The 16662-nt window shown below is 43.0% G+C and overlaps 1 protein-coding gene across 1 annotated transcript; it reads left to right on the top strand.

Annotated features, from left to right (window-relative positions):
- Window positions 1-773: 773 nt before the first annotated feature.
- LOC115502147 (cytochrome P450 2G1) lies at window positions 774-10999 on the top strand. Its single transcript, XM_030297344.1, has 9 exons — window positions 774-953; window positions 1555-1717; window positions 3286-3435; window positions 5145-5305; window positions 5556-5732; window positions 6682-6823; window positions 8287-8474; window positions 8589-8730; window positions 10818-10999. Exons 1-9 carry the CDS (start codon window positions 774-776, stop codon window positions 10997-10999), a joined length of 1485 nt encoding a protein of 494 aa, XP_030153204.1.
- Window positions 11000-16662: the final 5663 nt, after the last annotated feature.

The raw sequence follows: 16662 nt of genomic DNA, 5'->3' as shown, positions 1-16662 counted from the left end.
TTTATTTAGATAAACAGACAGCAATCAGTAGGCCATGTTTCTAGAGGTGGGGCTCAGAGGTGGCCTCTATATCTTAGACTTTGAAAATAAATGTGCACACACAGACACACACCAGCAAAGTCCTGCTAAATCAACCCAAGTAATCTTTGATTATTACCATTTAGCAATGGTAGCACTTTGAGTAGAAACAAGAGAACTTGTTGAATAAAACCCTTTCAACTGAGTTATTTCTTTTGATATTCCAAATCTTCATCTTACTGTATTTTTTTTAATTGATGAATTAGGGTCTGGCAAAGAGAAAGGAGTCATCTTTGTTCTCTACCAAGACTTTCTAAGACAGTGTGGTTACCCTATTTTTGACAGATAGGGAAACTGAGGCCAAGAAGGTTAGGCACCCTACCCAGTGAAGAAAAGGTGGAGCTGAAATTTGAACCCAGATTATCTGATTCCTAAACACAACAGCCTAAAAATGATGTTCAACTGCCTCCCATATCCTACCAGGACATGTTGAACTAGGTTGAGCTGGGGGACTGGAAATATAAAGAAAGAGGGATGGCCCCATTGGATTTCCCTGGGTGAATTCAATCCACCTTTATTCAGGTGGGTGATTATAGGTTATATAACCACACTCCAGATAAAGCAATATCCTCTCTAATGGCATCCCTACCCGGAAAACTTGAATCTCAGGGTGTTCAGATTTCTGCACAGCTGATTTTCCAGAACATATTTAAGAAGGATCTGGTGCCCTGGACACAACCCTTCAACCTGGCACCATGGAGCTGGGAGGGGCCTTCACCATCTTTCTGGCACTCTCCTTGTCTTGCCTACTTATCCTCATTGCCTGGAAAAGGAGACACAAGGGGGGGAAGCTGCCCCCTGGTCCCACACCAATACCTTTCCTGGGGAACCTGTTGCAAGTCCGTACTGATGCCACTTTTCAGTCTTTCATGAAGGTAAGTCTGACTACTCCTCTCACAGAGCCAAAAGCAATGAATTCCATAGAAACATGTATAACCTTCTAATGTCCAAAACACAGACTCTTGGAAACATAGACTTCATAAACCTTAGAATACTGAAATTGCAGAATCTTAAACTCTTGGAAACACAGACTCCTGGCACACTGGAACTTAAGACTCTCACAATCTCAGGACTTTGGAATCACATCACCTTACACCCTTAAACACAAGAACTCGTGCTCTCTGATGATCTTAGAACGTTGACACTCAGTATCATGAAATCTTAAGGTTCTAGAAATTAAGCATTGCAGATAGAGAAGCATAGATCTTGGAGCTTAGCTCACCCAGGTCCATCATTTTACAGATGAGGAAACTAAGGCTTATGGAGGTGTTGGGGGGGGGGGTGTGTCTTACCCAGGATCACAGGATCCAAGGCATCTGTGCCTTTTTCTCAATAGTCCTTCCAAGCCCAAGACTCACTTTTATCTGTTATTCCCACATTTATGTTCCCTTGAAATTTCCACCCCTAAAGTCCTTGATTGGTCTATACTTGGTGTTCCAGATAGCTCCTTCCTCTTATGTCTTCCTTCACTCCTAGCTCAGGGAGAAGTATGGCCCAGTCTTCACTGTGTACATGGGTCCACGGCCTGTAGTTGTTTTGTGTGGACATGAGGCAGTGAAGGAGGCCCTGGTAGACCGAGCTGATGAGTTCAGTGGCCGTGGAGAACTGGCTTCAATAGAGCGAAACTTCCAAGGTTATGGTAAGTAACAACAACAACAAAATGATTATACACTCCCTATGTCCCCAGTTCTTTGATAAGTGTTCTACATGAATTATTACATTGACTCCTTTGAGAGAATATTAATGTCTTACTAATTTTGCAAATGAGGAAACTGAGGGTGAGAAAGGTTAGGTAATATCATATAGTAAGTGGTAGAACCATTTTGTTTTGAACCCAAGCCCTCTGATTCTTGAGTATCAGCCCCATTACTTTTGTTTTTAATGTGTATCCACTGAAGCCCTTATAGCCAAACTTCTTATTTCTCTATACATATACACACACTCAACCCATAGGTCTCTGCCGCCTCCATTTAAGTAGATATCTTTTTAGTGTTATCTATACACCCATCTCTAACTGCCCACACCTTTCAATTCCAAGCTCTGTCATGCTCTTCTTTCCATACTTCCTTCTATCCATCCATCCACATACATCTCCTTCCATTTATCCACTTTTCCATTGACCCATACATCCACCAAAAAATCCATTTATTAATTAGCCTTTCTTATTCTTTCTTTCTTTATTTTTTTAGAGAAGAGAGTTCATGAGCAAGAGAGAGGGGCAGAGGGGGAGAGAGAGTCTTAAGCAGCCTCCATACTCAGTGTGGAGCCCAACGGGGGGCTTGATCCCAAAACCCTGGGATCATAACCTGAGCTGAAATCAAGAGTCAGATGCTCAACCAACTAGGCCACCCAAGCATCTATCTTTCTATCCAATTTATCTATCAAATCCAATTTATCTATCTATCCAATTTATCTATCAAATATCTTTCTATCCAATTTATCTAGACATCTATGAATTAACTTTCCATTTACCCCTCTATCCATCATTCATCCATTCATTCATTAATCTTTCCATCATTCACTCATCTATTAATCTTTCCATCCTTATATCTTTCCAACCAATTATACTCTTATCTCAAACTATCTATTATTAACTCTTTATTCACCCATTGAGTCTTTCTCCGTTCATCAGTCATTCCAGTCAAAAGCTCTTCCTTCCATTCATTAATCCACTGAAATAATTCATTAAGTTTCCAGACATTAATGCATCAATCCATGCACATCTAGTAATTTCTAAATGTTTCTTACTAGAAGGGAATTCCTTTTGTGTAGGTATATTGATGTACAGGTGTAAGCTTCTGTGTATATGCATGCTTATGTCTAGAGAATCCAAATGGTATGAGAAAATAGAAGTAGTCCCCCATTCCAGGATATTGTGTATGGCATTCTATCTGTACCTCCCTCCACATTCCTATGCATCCATCCAGTTATTTATCCTGTTCTGGGTTTTTATCCTGTAAGAAACTCTCCTTAATCTCCCCCAATCATTGCCAGCCTAATTTCCTTTCCCTCCATCTCCATCCTAGACTGTTTTTGAAGTCCTGTAGGGAGGGAACCACAGTCTCTCCATCAAGCTTAGGAAGTTGGGAGGGGCTTCCTTGAGAGCAGAGTCTAGAGCTTTCATAATTTATCCCAATCCTTGTGTATCACAGAGTTGGACACAGGAAGGGGAGGGGAGGCAGGAGGCTGACATTGAGATTCCGGCAGGTGTAGCTCTGGCTAATGGAGAACGATGGAGGATTCTCCGACGCTTCTCCCTGACCATTCTTCGGGACTTCGGGATGGGAAAACGGAGCATTGAGGAGCGGATCCAGGAGGAGGCTGGCTTCTTACTAGAAGAATTACGGAAGACCAAGGGTATGGAGGACACAAGGAGCAGGGCTACAAGATGACTGAATGGTTATAGAGAGCTCAGTCGTGAGAAGATGGGCCTTGGTGAGAGAAAGCTCTAGAATGGGAAAGGATGAAAAAGACTAAGGGTTCACTAAGATTTCCAGCCAGGTTCCATGTTAAAAGTTAACGTGAGGGGCGCCTGGGTGGCGCAGTCGGTTAAGCGTCCGACTTCAGCCAGGTCACGATCTCGCGGTCCGTGAGTTCGAGCCCCGCGTCGGGCTCTGGGCTGATGGCTCAGAGCCTGGAGCCTGTTTCCGATTCTGTGTCTCCCTCTCTCTCTGCCCCTCCCCCGTTCATGCTCTGTCTCTCTCTGTCCCAAAAATAAATAAATGTTGAAAAAAAAAAAGTTAACGTGAAAGACCCTTCAAGATCACTTGTGCAGAAGCTTTAATCAGTGGATCTCAAGAATTTTATGAGCTCCTGAAATCATATGCAGACTTTTACAATGTGTAAATTAGCACCTTTTTCTGGTGACAGGATCAAATTTAATTACATATATCTGTATACATATAACACATACATACAATTGTTATAAAAACATAACATAAATTTTTACCATTCTAACCATTCCTAAGTGTACTTTTCAGTGTTGAGTATATTTACATTGTTGTGAAACAGATCTTTAGAATTTTTTTCATCTTGCAGATCTGAAACTCTTAAGCCCATTTGATTATATTTTTTAAGGAGTCTGATCGCTGCCCCAAAATAAGGTCTGGAACCAATGGGATTTGGAGAAGAAAAGACATGGAAGCTAAGAACTACAGAGATGAATAGATAAGAGATAGATAAATTTCTCAAAATCAGAGATTTTTCTTCTGGGTCTCATGGATGCTAAACAGTCTACATAAAGGCTTTGAACATTCATGTACCCCCAGAAATTATTTGCAAAATTGTGTATTTGTGACTATGAAGCGTTGTGTTGGAGAAATTGTCCCCCAATCCAGCATCCTGTTTTATTTTTTAATTTTTTTAAATTATTTTTTAATGTTTATTTATTTTTGAGAGAAAGAGAGAGAGTATGAACAGGGGAGGGGCAGAGAGAGAGGGAGACACAGAATCAGAAGTAGGCTCCAGGCTTTGAGCTGTCAGCACAGAGCCCGATGTGGAACTCAAACCCACGAGCAGTGAGATCATGACCTGAGTTGAAGTCCGATGTTTGACTGAGCCACCCAGGCACCCCCAGAATCCTATTTTAAATGGTGCAGCTGAGGCCAAGGGAAAATTTTTCTTAATAGCTCAAATGGAGTCATTGATAGAGATACACAGAATTCAGCCATCCTTTTTTCCCCTAATGTGTCCCATACCACAACTTCTTTCCCAAATCTGTGACTCTACAGCACAAACACAATTAATTAAATACGAATGCCAAAAGGTGATGATTAAACTCCACTAGCATTTTCTGAGTACTTACTACATGCAGGGACTGTGCTAAGCATTTCACATGGATAATTATATTGAAGCCTCAGGTTTAGTGGTTACTAAACCAATTTGCAGACTGGGAAATCTAGACTCAAAATACAAAAAAACAAAACAAAACAAAACAAAACAAAACAAATGAAGTAACTAACACGTGCTATGAACCAGTGGAGTCAGGACTCATATCTGTGACTGAATGATTCCCCATCCCATGCTCCTAATCATTGCCTCTAACATAGACAATTTCTATCACCCAGGTTCCCCCATCGAACCCACCTTCTTCCTGAGCCGCACTGTCTCAAATGTCATCAGTTCTGTCGTCTTTGGAAGCCGCTTTGACTATGAAGACAAGCAGTTCCTGAAGCTGCTGCAGATGATCAATGAGAGTTTCATTGAGATGAGCACACCCTGGGCCCAGGTGCCCACCAGCCACCTCCCTGCCCACCCCCAATCTCAGTTAACTAAGCATCTGCCTATACCTCGCTTAATCCTCCCCACAGCCCAGGGAGGCAAGTATCAATATGCCCTGAGTCTCCAAGAAGCAAATGGACTCACCCAATCCTCAGACCCAGTGCTGGATGTTCAGCCTGACTATCTGGCTCCAGACTCAGCCTATGCTGACCCCAGGTGCCCATTGTTGACAAACCCTCTTTGCCTATTCCCCACAGCTATATGACATGTATTCTGGAGTCATGCAATATTTGCCAGGAAGACACAATCGCATCTACTACTTGATAGAGGAGCTCAAGGACTTCATTGCCTCGAGGGTCAAGATCAACGAAGTATCTCTTGACCCACAAAACCCTCGGGACTTCATTGACTGCTTCCTCATCAAGATGCACCAGGTACTTCTTCCCTTTTCCCCAATCATTTCCTCTCATTATCATTAGCCTATAAACTGCAACTTTAACCTATAAACGTGTTATAGACAAAAGAGAAAGTATTGTTTCACATGGTTGACTTTTATTTATGGATGAGATATAGAAACTGTAAAAGCATACATAAACTCTTACACCTTTAAAATAAACTTTGAATCTAAAAATTTTAGGAGCAATGAAACTTAAAACCTGACCCCTTTTAAATCATTTATGATTACAACTACCAGAGACTTACAAATACAGAAAACCAGTCTTTACAGTCTTAGAATTTGAGAAGCTTAGACGTTTAAGTCTTTAAGCATGAGTTTAAACTTAAAAGTCTTCAGTATGGGGGCGCCTGGGTGGCGCAGTCGGTTGGGCGTCCGACTTCAGCCAGGTCACGATCTCGCGGTCCGTGAGTTTGAGCCCCGCGTCAGGCTCTGGGCTGATGGCTCAGAGCCTGGAGCCTGTTTCCGATTCTGTGTCTCCCTCTCTCTCTGCCCCTCCCCCGTCCATGCTCTGTCTCTCTCTGTCCCAAAAATAAATAAACGTTGAAAAAAATTTATAAAAAAGTCTTCAATATGTAGAAATTTAACTTCTGTATCACAGGGTCTTGGAATTTTAGAAACATATATATTTTTTATTATACAAACCTCAGCACTTGGAAGTTTACAATTATATAGCTTAATGTCCTAGAACTTTCAAATCTCTACTTTTTTCTCCTCCTGTTCTCCTCACTGTCCACTCCAACCGCACTGGCCTCCTCCTTGTTATTTCTCTAACACACCAGGCGCCCTCTTGCCCCAGGAACTTTGCTTTGGCTATTTCCTCTCCCAGATACCCACTTAGTTTACCCATCAGTAGTGTTTTCACAAAGGGAGAAAAGAAGAAGATAAAGACAGAAGGTAATTCGATTTCCTATCCCTCTCGTTTTCAGGATAAAAATAATCCCCACACGGAGTTCAATCTCAAGAACTTGGTCCTCACCACTCTCAACCTCTTCTTTGCGGGCACAGAGACTGTGAGCTCTACACTACGTTATGGATTGCTGCTAATGATGAAGCATCCTGAGGTGGAAGGTGAGGGTCCACTTGAACTGCTTACCTGGTGACTCCCACTCCCAACAGAGAAGAAGATGTACACTCAATACTTTATAACCCCATAGCTTTACACTCTTCACACTTCAGAATCTCAGGATATGGAATCTCACAATCTCTGGCTTGGAAGGCCATTTAATTGAATCTTCTACTTGGTGCCTATGTTAGTTTCCTATGGCTGTCATAATAAATTAACAAAAACTATTATCTTACAGTGCTGGAGTTCAGAAGTTCACACAGGTTTTCACTGGGCCAAACCAAGGTAGAATCAGATTCCTTGCTTTTTTCAGCTCTGAGAGCTGTATTTCTTGCATTCCTGGGCTCATGACCCTTCCTCCATCTTCAAAGTCAGTAGCATAGCATCTTCAGATCTCTCTGCCTCAGTTGTCCTATCTTCTTCTCTGACTCTGACCCTTCTGCTTCCCTCTTATACGGACACTTGTGATTATATTTAGGGCCAACCTGAATAATCCAGGATAATCACCACATCTCAAGATCCTTAACTTAATGATGTCTTCAAAGTCTTTTTTGTCCTATGTGGTAACATGCATGGGTTCCAGGGATTAGGAGGTAGATATATTTGATGGACATTATTTAGCTGACTATAGTGCCAGAATCAGACAGACTCCATCTCCAACAAATTGCAGTCTGGTCTGGTTGGGTAACTCTAGCGATGAGGAACTTATTCCTTGCTTAAGGAAAACCCCTAATTTTGGCCTCTCTCCCTTCTAATGCAGTTCAAAACAAGCCAAAAAATTTTTTTCCTCATTATAGATGATGGGAGAGATTAACTTGATTCCACTCAAACTTTTCTAGTGTCTCCTCCATTGTCCTAGTCATGTTTTACTAATCTAAATAATCACATATTTAATGGACACCTGCTATGTGCTAGGTGCTGTTCTAGTTACTTGCATACTGGATTTTACGTAAATTTTACAACTCTGTGAACTTGGACCATCACACCCATTTGGAAGATGAAGAAACAGGCTCAGAAGGTAAAGCCATTTGCCTCAAGGTCACTCATCCAGGAGGTGCAGGGAGGGGTAACTGCACCAATAGTGTTCTTAATTCCTGTTACATAATTGCTGTCACTTGCTTCCATCTTATCCTTGTTATGTATTGTACTTTTTTCCCAGTCTGTCAAAAGTCTGTGTATGAAAGCCTATCTGGGATGGGGACACTGACCTGCTCATTCGTGCTTTCAAGATAAATACCAAACATCCCAGTGGGCACTCAAGGCTCCAGGCTGTGTGCCTCCCAATGGTCTGACGAGTATTTATTAACCCCACCAATTGTCAGGTGTTAAGAATAAAGGGGCAATGCAAACACGCATGGTTGGCTCCCTCAGGGTCCACAGGTATTAAAGATACAAACCCATAGCCTAGCCTTGGCTTTTAGAAACACGCCCTGTGTCCTTGTCTGCTTTGTCTTCTGGCCCCTTCTAGCCAAGATCCATGAAGAGATTGACCAGGTGATTGGACCACACCGAATCCCAAGTGTGGATGACCGAGCCAAGATGCCCTACACAGACGCTGTGATCCATGAGATACAGAGACTGACAGATATCGTACCCATGGGTGTCCCCCATAATGTCATCCGGGACACTCATTTCCGAGGCTACCTTCTGCCCAAGGTGGAGTTGGGTTCATTGTTACCTTTTCTTCCTCTACCCCACCCGTCTCTCCCCCTGGTACCCTGTTCCCATCCTCCAACACTGATTTCTCATAACTTTCCATTTTCATCCCAGGGCACCGATGTGTTCCCTCTACTTGGCTCTGTCCTCAAAGATCCCAAATACTTCCGCAACCCAGATGCCTTCTATCCCCAACACTTCCTGGATGAGCAGGGCCGCTTCAAGAAGAATGAAGCCTTTGTACCTTTTTCCTCTGGTAGGTTTCTATGGCCTGAGTTCACCCCAGGAACATGCTAGATGTGCCCCCCCAACCATTGGTCTGTATTTGACATTCAAGTCTGAATGGAAGTTGAATGCTATTTCCCAGAATCCCAGAATCTTGGAATCATAGGATATTAGAAGCATTGACCCTGATAATTAGAAAAGGAGTAGCACTAAACAGAGGTCAGCAAACTCTTTTTGTTAAGGATGGAATAGAAAATGTTTTAGTTTTTACCAGCCATATTGTATCTGTCTGAACTATACAGTCTGAACTACTCAACTGCCCCAGTACAGTACAAAAATGCATGAGAAAGTCTGTGATGCCAAAAACCTTTATTTATGAAATTTGAATAGGCATAGAAATTTAAATTTCATTGAATTCACATGTCACAGAATGTTACCTTTCTTTTGATTGTTTTCAACCATTTAAAATGTGAAAATCATTCTTAATTTTCTTAAAGTAAATTTTTTAAATTTTTTAATGTTTATTTATTTTTGAGAGACAGAGAGTGACAGAGCATGAGCATGGGTGGGGCAGAGAGAGAGGCACACACAGAATCCAAAGCAGGCTCCAGACTCTGAGCTGTCAGCACAGAGCCTGATGCAGGGCTCGAACTCACGAGCTGCAAGATCATGACCTGAGCCAAAGTCAGACGCTTAACCGACTGAGCCACCCAGGTGCCCCTGCATTCTTAGTTTTCTTAAAGAACAAATATTCAGTTAAGTGAATTTGAATATATAATTGGATTTATTAAGTGATTTGTAGAAATGGAAGGTCTTTATAGGAAGGAGGGTGGCCAAGAAGTTATTAGCAAAGGAAAAGAAAGGATTGTTTCAGGCAAGGTCACCTTCCCCTAGGGGAAAAGCAGGGGGCCTTATTAGATGAATTACCTCATTTTCCTTTGGGGGACGGAGAGGGTACATGTGACAGCTCACCTCATTGGAGTTGATCAAACAATTCCTAACTGGTTAAGACTCCATTGCAGGAGGGGAGGTTGAAACTGCCATTAGGTTAGATATTGAGCCTGGTTTGATGACTTGGCCTAACATAAGTGATTCCATTTTGGGCCTGTGGTTTTCTTTTTAATAGATTACAGGCAGTACAAAAATAGGCAGCAGGTGGTTTTGCCTAATGAACAGTAGCTTGTGACCCATGACATACTAGCTTAGAATAGTATTTTAAGTATAAACCACATTGAACCTGGAGTCAGTGCTGTGGTTAGGAAAGAGGACCCCACCCCATCATTTACAAATGGTAGAATCATAGGGCACCTGGGTGGTTCAGTTGGTTGAGCTTCTGACTCTGGATTTTGGCTCAGGTCATGATCCCAGGGTCTTGGGATATAGCCCAGCCACTGGCTCTGCGCTGAAGGTAGAGCCTGCTTAAGAGCCCCACCCCCACCCCGCTCTCCCCTCTACCTTTCCCCAGCTTATGGTTGTGTTCTCTCCCTAAAAAAAAAAATAATAATCTCATAGTTCTCATAATCTCATAGTTCGTGAGTTCAAGCCCCACACTGGGCTCTGTGCTGACAGCTCAGAGCCTGGAGCCTGCTTGGGATTCTGTGCCTCCCTCTCTCTCTCCCCCTCCCCCGCTCACTTGCACGTGCTCTCTTTCTCTCTAAAAAATTAAAAAGAAAAATATTTAAAATGGAGATTCATTTCTCCAAACTATTCGAAGAGTGACCAACAAATAGTAAGCACTCTTTAAGTGTGAGCTTTCTTTTCAAAATTTTTTTTCCTCACTAGTATCTGGCACCTAGTAGGCATTTGATAAAGCTTTGAGAAATTGAAATGCACAGAATCTTCAAATTCAAGGATTTTTTAGAACCATTCCATCTTGGGATCTGGTGGAATCAAACCATCAGAGAAGTAGCTGCCACGTGTTGAGCCCCCTTATAAATGGCAAATCCAAGCTGAGCACTCTCTGTAAGAGTCTTTATAATAACCCCACAAAGTAGGTATTATCATGACCCCAGGGATGCTGAGCAGGGTCAGAAGGGTGATGGGGCCAGAAAGCTCCCCACACCCTTATCATCCCAGTGCAGATATGAGCAGACTTCTCGCCCTCCCCTGTGCCCACAGGAAAGCGCATCTGCCTGGGCGAGGCCATGGCCCGCATGGAACTCTTTCTGTACTTCACCTCCATCCTTCAGAACTTCTCTTTACACCCGCTGGTGCCGCCGGATGACATAGATATCACACCCAGGGTCTCAGGCTTTGGCAACATCCCTCCGACCTATGAGCTCTGCCTCAAAGCCCACTGAGCGCCCCCTATTGGGCGCGAAAGGAACCGTGGGAGAACACAGCTCTTTCCACCGGTACAGGTGCACCACCTCATCTCTAAATTCTCCCAACAGCTCTAAGAGAAGGTACTATTCCTACTGTCATGGCTCTGCAGGTCAGTGAGGGTCACCTGCAAATATTGAGCTGTGTATCGGCTGCATCCAGTAGAAAAGCAATGCGCTGTCCCAGATTTCAGCAACAACCTGGAGTATTTGCGTTCTCACGTTCCCCTCCACCCGCATTTCCCATCTCCACCAAATTCTTGCTGTAGATTCTATGTCTTCATGTGTAGGTGTGCACTGATAGTGACCCAAATGTAGTTCACCAATCTTCTCCCTGATTATCACCTCCCACATAAAATAAAATAAAATAAAATAAAATAAAATAAAATAAAATAAATGCAGCCAGAGTACAAGACTGTTGTGTGTACCAGGCTTCTTGTGTGTTGTGTGTGCTATTACTGTAGGACTTCGAAAACAACTTAAAATGACATTTTAGACATCCCTGTTATTCTTTTAATGTTTATTTCTTTATTTTTGAGAGGCAGGCGGGGTAGAAGGAGGGAGAGGAGCAAAGAGAGAGGGAGAGAGAGGATCCCAAGCAAGATCCACACTGTCATTGCAGAGCCGGACCCGGGGCTTGATCCAACAGTGAGATCATGACCTGAGCTGAAATCAAGAGTTGGAGGCTTAACTGATTGAGCCACCCAGGGGCCCTCAAGACATCCCTGTTACTAATTATCCTTCCTAGCAGTCAACCACCAGGGATTTCCCACTTGATGGTCCACCCCCTTAATACTCCATGTTCAACTGTCTTGCTGGTTCCTTGACCCCCACCTCCATCAATCTTCTCTCCCTCTAAACCTGCCTTCCTGGTCTAGAAGGAACTTCTTTCACAAGTCCCAGTTCCAAATTCTCCTCATTCCATTTTGATGAATAGTTCAGCCACCCTGACTTCTATTATTCTATTTCCAAACTCCATCAACATGCTTGCTGGATGAAAGCTTTCCCTCATATTTCATTTTACTCAACCAATGTTTATTGAATACGCAACATGTGCCAGTACCTTCTTCAGGTACTTGGGATCTATCCGTGAACAAAACACACCCAAACTCCTGTCCTGGTGGAGTTTCATTCTAGTGGGAGAGGTAGACAATGAAGAATAAACATAACCAATGAGTGATACAGCATGTTAGAACAGCACAGATTCCAAGTTTGGGATTATAATCAGGCCAGGGTAGGTCTCACAAGGTGTTGGAGGAGCAAGTTATGCAGGTATCTGGGAATAAGTGTTTCTGGCAAGGAGATTAAAAACAGCAGAGTGGTAAGGTGGGAGGCTGTGCATGTGTGTTCTAGAATCCTCAAAGAGACTGTAGTTGGAGTGGAGGAGGGAGGGAGGGAGTAGGGGTAAATGGGAAGAGGGCAGGGCATGAAAAGGCCAGATTGTGTGGAGCCTCATGGACCTCAATAAGGACCTGGGCTTTTAGTCTGAGTGAGATAATGGTTCCTGGTGAGCATAGGGTGGCATACACTGACTTTTTTTTTTGGTAATTTTTAAAAACGTTTATTTATTTTTGAGAGGAAGAGAGAGAGTGCGAGCAAAGGAGGGGCAGAGAGAGAGGGAGACACAGAATCCAAAGCGGGCTTCAGGCTCCAAGCTGTCAGCACAGAGCCCGACGCAGGGCTCAAACCCAAACCGCAAGATCATGACCTGAGCTGAAGTCAAATGCTCAACCAACTGAGCCACCCAGGCGCCCCCATACACTGACTTATTTTAAAAGCAAACTCTAGGGGCGCCTGGGTGGCTCAGTCGGTTAAGCGTCTGACTTCGGCTCAGGTCATGATCTCACGGTCCGTGAGTTCGAGCCCCGCGTCGGGCTCTGTGCTGACAGCTCAGAGCCTGGAGCCTGTTTCAGATTCTGTGTCTCCCTCTCTCTGCCCCTCCCCCGTTCATGCTCTGTCTCTCTGTCTCAAAAATAAATAAACGTTAAAAAAAATTAAAAAAAAATAAAAGCAAACTCTAGCTGATGCATGAAGAATAGATTGAGGGAGGGATAGCAGAAATACCAGTTGTGCAAGCGGGGAAAAGTAGGTGGATTTGGAATCTGCTATGAAGATAGAACTGGCAGGGTTTGCTGATTAATTGGATGCAGGGTGGGAAACATAGAGGGTCAGGGATGAGACCTCATTCTTTGGAATCTCTCTCTTAACCTCATGTGTCCCAGGCACATGAGTCCCCATAATAGTTGGCTTTGTAATTTTAGGGAACATGAACAGATTTTGGCTACTTAAGTATATAGGGCTGCTGGCTGCTGTAAGTTTATCAATAAGTGCATATTATTTTCTGAATTCTGGAGACACAGGCTCAGACTGTGAGTAGGAAAAAAAAAAGAGTTAACAACCAGGGGCTGCTGCCTCCATTGTCCCCCCAGTGACACCTGCAACCCTGGGCACTGGACCACTGCCATGGGACTCTTGACCCATTGGCACCACTGTGGACAACTTCCTGATGGTATTTGTGATTTTGTGTTACTTCCTCACGATTCAGAGTTCCAGGCAGGACTATCCAGTAAGTCACATGTTAAAGCTTTAGCGCTCAGGGTTTGGTGAGGAAGAATAAATGGCTCTTCCATCTGCTGTGATGGATGGCAAAACCTTGCTCCTCACCAAGAATTTCAGAATAGGGAATTTTCCAAAAACTGGAAGGGATTTTGAGATGGGGTGAGCCAGAAACAACAAACGTCATTCTTATGTACACAATATGTCCATTGGGTGTTCTGGGAAGCAGAGGATGGGTAAGCATTTCACAGAGGGGTAATGCCTGTGAATGATTAGAGAGAGAAGAAACAGAATGGGTCAGGAAGGTCTTCAAATCCAGGTGTTGATGCGACACCTGCGAATGAAAAAAGAATGTATGAAAAAAATTGGGCAGGAAGAGACCCAGATCTCCACACAAAACTGACAGAGTCTCATTCCATCAAAAAAAGTACATTGAGGGGCACTTGAGTGGCTCAGTTAAGCACTACAGTGTAGAGCCTGCTTGGGATTCTCTATCTCCTCTCTCTGTCTCTGTCTCTCTCAAAAATAAATAAGTAAACTAAAAAAAAAAACAAAAACAGACACATTCCTATCCTCAGTCCTGCACACGGTTGGGATCTGCTGACACTAAGGTGACCAGGATAGAGTCAGTCACAGACCATATGGTTCATAGTCCAGCACATTAATTACTGGTATCAAGGAAGACCAGTAATATATGGGTTTCATCTAACAAAGACCAGAACCAGAGTTACATAATAGAAAGATGATAGACACAGCAGGAAAAGCTAGGCATTAGGGGAATATGGACTTCATTTTCCTTTTCTTGAATGGGCTGCTGATGAGCTGGCCACTATCAGAGGCTAGTTCTGCCCTTGAGCAGTTAGATGGGTCATCAATAAAAGCAAATGAATTCTTTATGGATTGTCCAGAAGCTCTTGAGACTTTAACTCTGTAGTGTGTGAAAAGCCCTCTCTATCCATATCCATCATTGTCCTTAACACCTTCATGTTTGGTTTTTATCATTTCTTTACCAGAATTTCCCACACTGCTCCCTCATGAGACACGTATATTGTCATTCTTTTCAAAATTTGCCAATTTAATGATCAAGTAAAGGCAACATGCTATGAGTTTAGGTTTTTGTTTCTTTGATTAGTAATGAGACAGGACTTTTGTGTGTTCATCCTTGCATTTCTACTTTTCTGAGTTATCAGTTTCTATCTCTGACCCATGTACCTACTCTATATTCAGAATTTGGGTTTTGGGTAAAGAGATTTTCATGATGCATTTTCCCTTGAATTCAGATTTCTTAAATAATTTATTACTTATGAAGTCAAATTCTTTCTATTTTTTGTGATTTGTCTAATTATCTCTAGTTTTAGAAACATCTTCTCATTGGAGCACCTGGGTGACTCAGTCAGTTAAGTGCCTGACTCTTGATTTCAGCTCAGATCATGATCTCGCGACATCAGGCTCTGTGCACTGATCGTGGAACCTGCTTGGGATTCTCTCTATCCCTCTCCTTCTCTGCCCTTCCTCTGCTCTCTCTCTCTCTCTCTCTCAAAAAATAAACTAATAAAAATTTTTCAAAAAAAGAAACGTCTTCTCTGTACATACCTTTCGACCCAACAATTATACTTCAGAAAAGCATGCAGAGATGGAAACACAGGGATGTTTATTTCAACTGTGTTTAGAAAGACAAAAATAAGATAAATAATCCACATGTGCATTGTCTAGCAGAGCAGCATGCATTGGTTATCAATCCCAAGAGAGCAGAACCACCATGCACTGGCTACCAATCCCAGGAGAGGACACCAACTACGTGGAGGGTAGGAAAAATCATCACCATGACAACCACCAGAAATAGAAATCCAAACATTTTGCCCACCGCATCTTGGTATCAGAGTTGCCAAGGAAAATACAGCATAGTCAAGTACTGGATGGAACAATGATGAATTGACATTGAGAAGAGATGGCAAGATCAGCTTTAATAGTGCCTATTCGTCCCCCATAGTCTTTTCTAGCAGTGATACAGGGCAATTCAGCTCTAGTGCACCTCTCTTCTGCCACATGGAAGGACCTTGTCCCCATCCCATGGGAACAGACATAGCACTGGCATTGGTCAGGTGCTATATGATACACATGCTTAAGCAGAACAAAGGGGTACTCACTGAGCTTAAACATGGAAAGATAGGGTGGCTCAGTCAGTTAAACGTCTGACTTCGGCTCAGGTCATGATCTTGTAGTTCGTAAGTTTGAGCCCCACGTCAGGCTCTGTGCTGACAGCTCAGAGCCTGGAGCCTGCTTCGGATTCTGTGTCTCCCTCTCTCTGCCCCTCCCCTGCTTGCACTCTGTCTCTCTCTGTCTCTCAAAAATAAATAAACATTAAAAAAAATTTTTTTTCATTTTAAACTTCCAGTGTTTCTCTCTAGCCCCTGACATCTTTCTGCCCATCTCCTTGGGATTAGCAGAAAAAGCCACAATGCAGAGAGGGATAAAATGTTGACCTTTTGGGGCACCTGGGTAACTCAGTCAATTAAGTGTCTCACTCTTGATTTCAGCTCAGGTCATGATCTCACGATTCATGAGATTGAGCCCTGAGTCGGGCTCTGTGCTGACAGCATGGAGCCTGCTTGGGATTCTCTCTCTCCCTCACTCTCTGCCCCTCCCCCACTTGCACATGCTCTCTCTCTCTCTCTCTCTCTCTCTCTCTTTCAAAGTAAATAAATAAACTTTAAAAAATGTTGACCTTGCTAATTCTGAAATTACAGGAAGTGCAAACTACTTTGTGTGCATTTCCCCAAGATTTTAAAATCCCCTCTCTCTGACTTACCTTAACAGCAAGGCTGACTCAGAGTTGAAATCTGGTCAGAAATCGTGGAAATTCTCAAATGCAGGCCAACTCCGAAAGGTGTCCCAAAAGACCAAACTCCTTAAAAGAGCCCAAAGCCATGCTCTCAAAACCGAGTGTGAACTTCATGTAAGGATTAAAGTGTATGTGTCTCTAGCTATTGAAGCTGTATGTGAACTGATTTCACTCAAACCAGCCTGTTGTTGTTCCTCTTACTATTTCCAACGCCTGCCTGGTAGGCTACCATATGGTCTAGTGA

This window comes from Lynx canadensis, chromosome E2 (assembly GCF_007474595.2).
Source record: "Lynx canadensis isolate LIC74 chromosome E2, mLynCan4.pri.v2, whole genome shotgun sequence".
Classification (NCBI taxonomy): Eukaryota; Metazoa; Chordata; class Mammalia; order Carnivora; family Felidae; genus Lynx; species Lynx canadensis.
Note: the sequence above shows the minus strand (reverse complement) of the source record. Positions and strands in the feature narration are given on the sequence as shown.

What these genes read in the sequence shown, in the direction of transcription:
- LOC115502147 (XM_030297344.1), top strand. Translation starts at nt 774, where the DNA reads ATGGAGCTGGGAGGGGCCTTCACCATCTTTCTGGCACTCTCCTTGTCT. An exon ending in GCGAAACTTCCAAGGTTATG is followed by an intron (nt 1,718 to 3,285) that starts GTAAGTAACAAC and finishes AGATTCCGGCAG; the next exon opens with GTGTAGCTCTGGCTAATGGA. An exon ending in TCCTCATCAAGATGCACCAG is followed by an intron (nt 5,733 to 6,681) that starts GTACTTCTTCCC and finishes TCTCGTTTTCAG; the next exon opens with GATAAAAATAATCCCCACAC.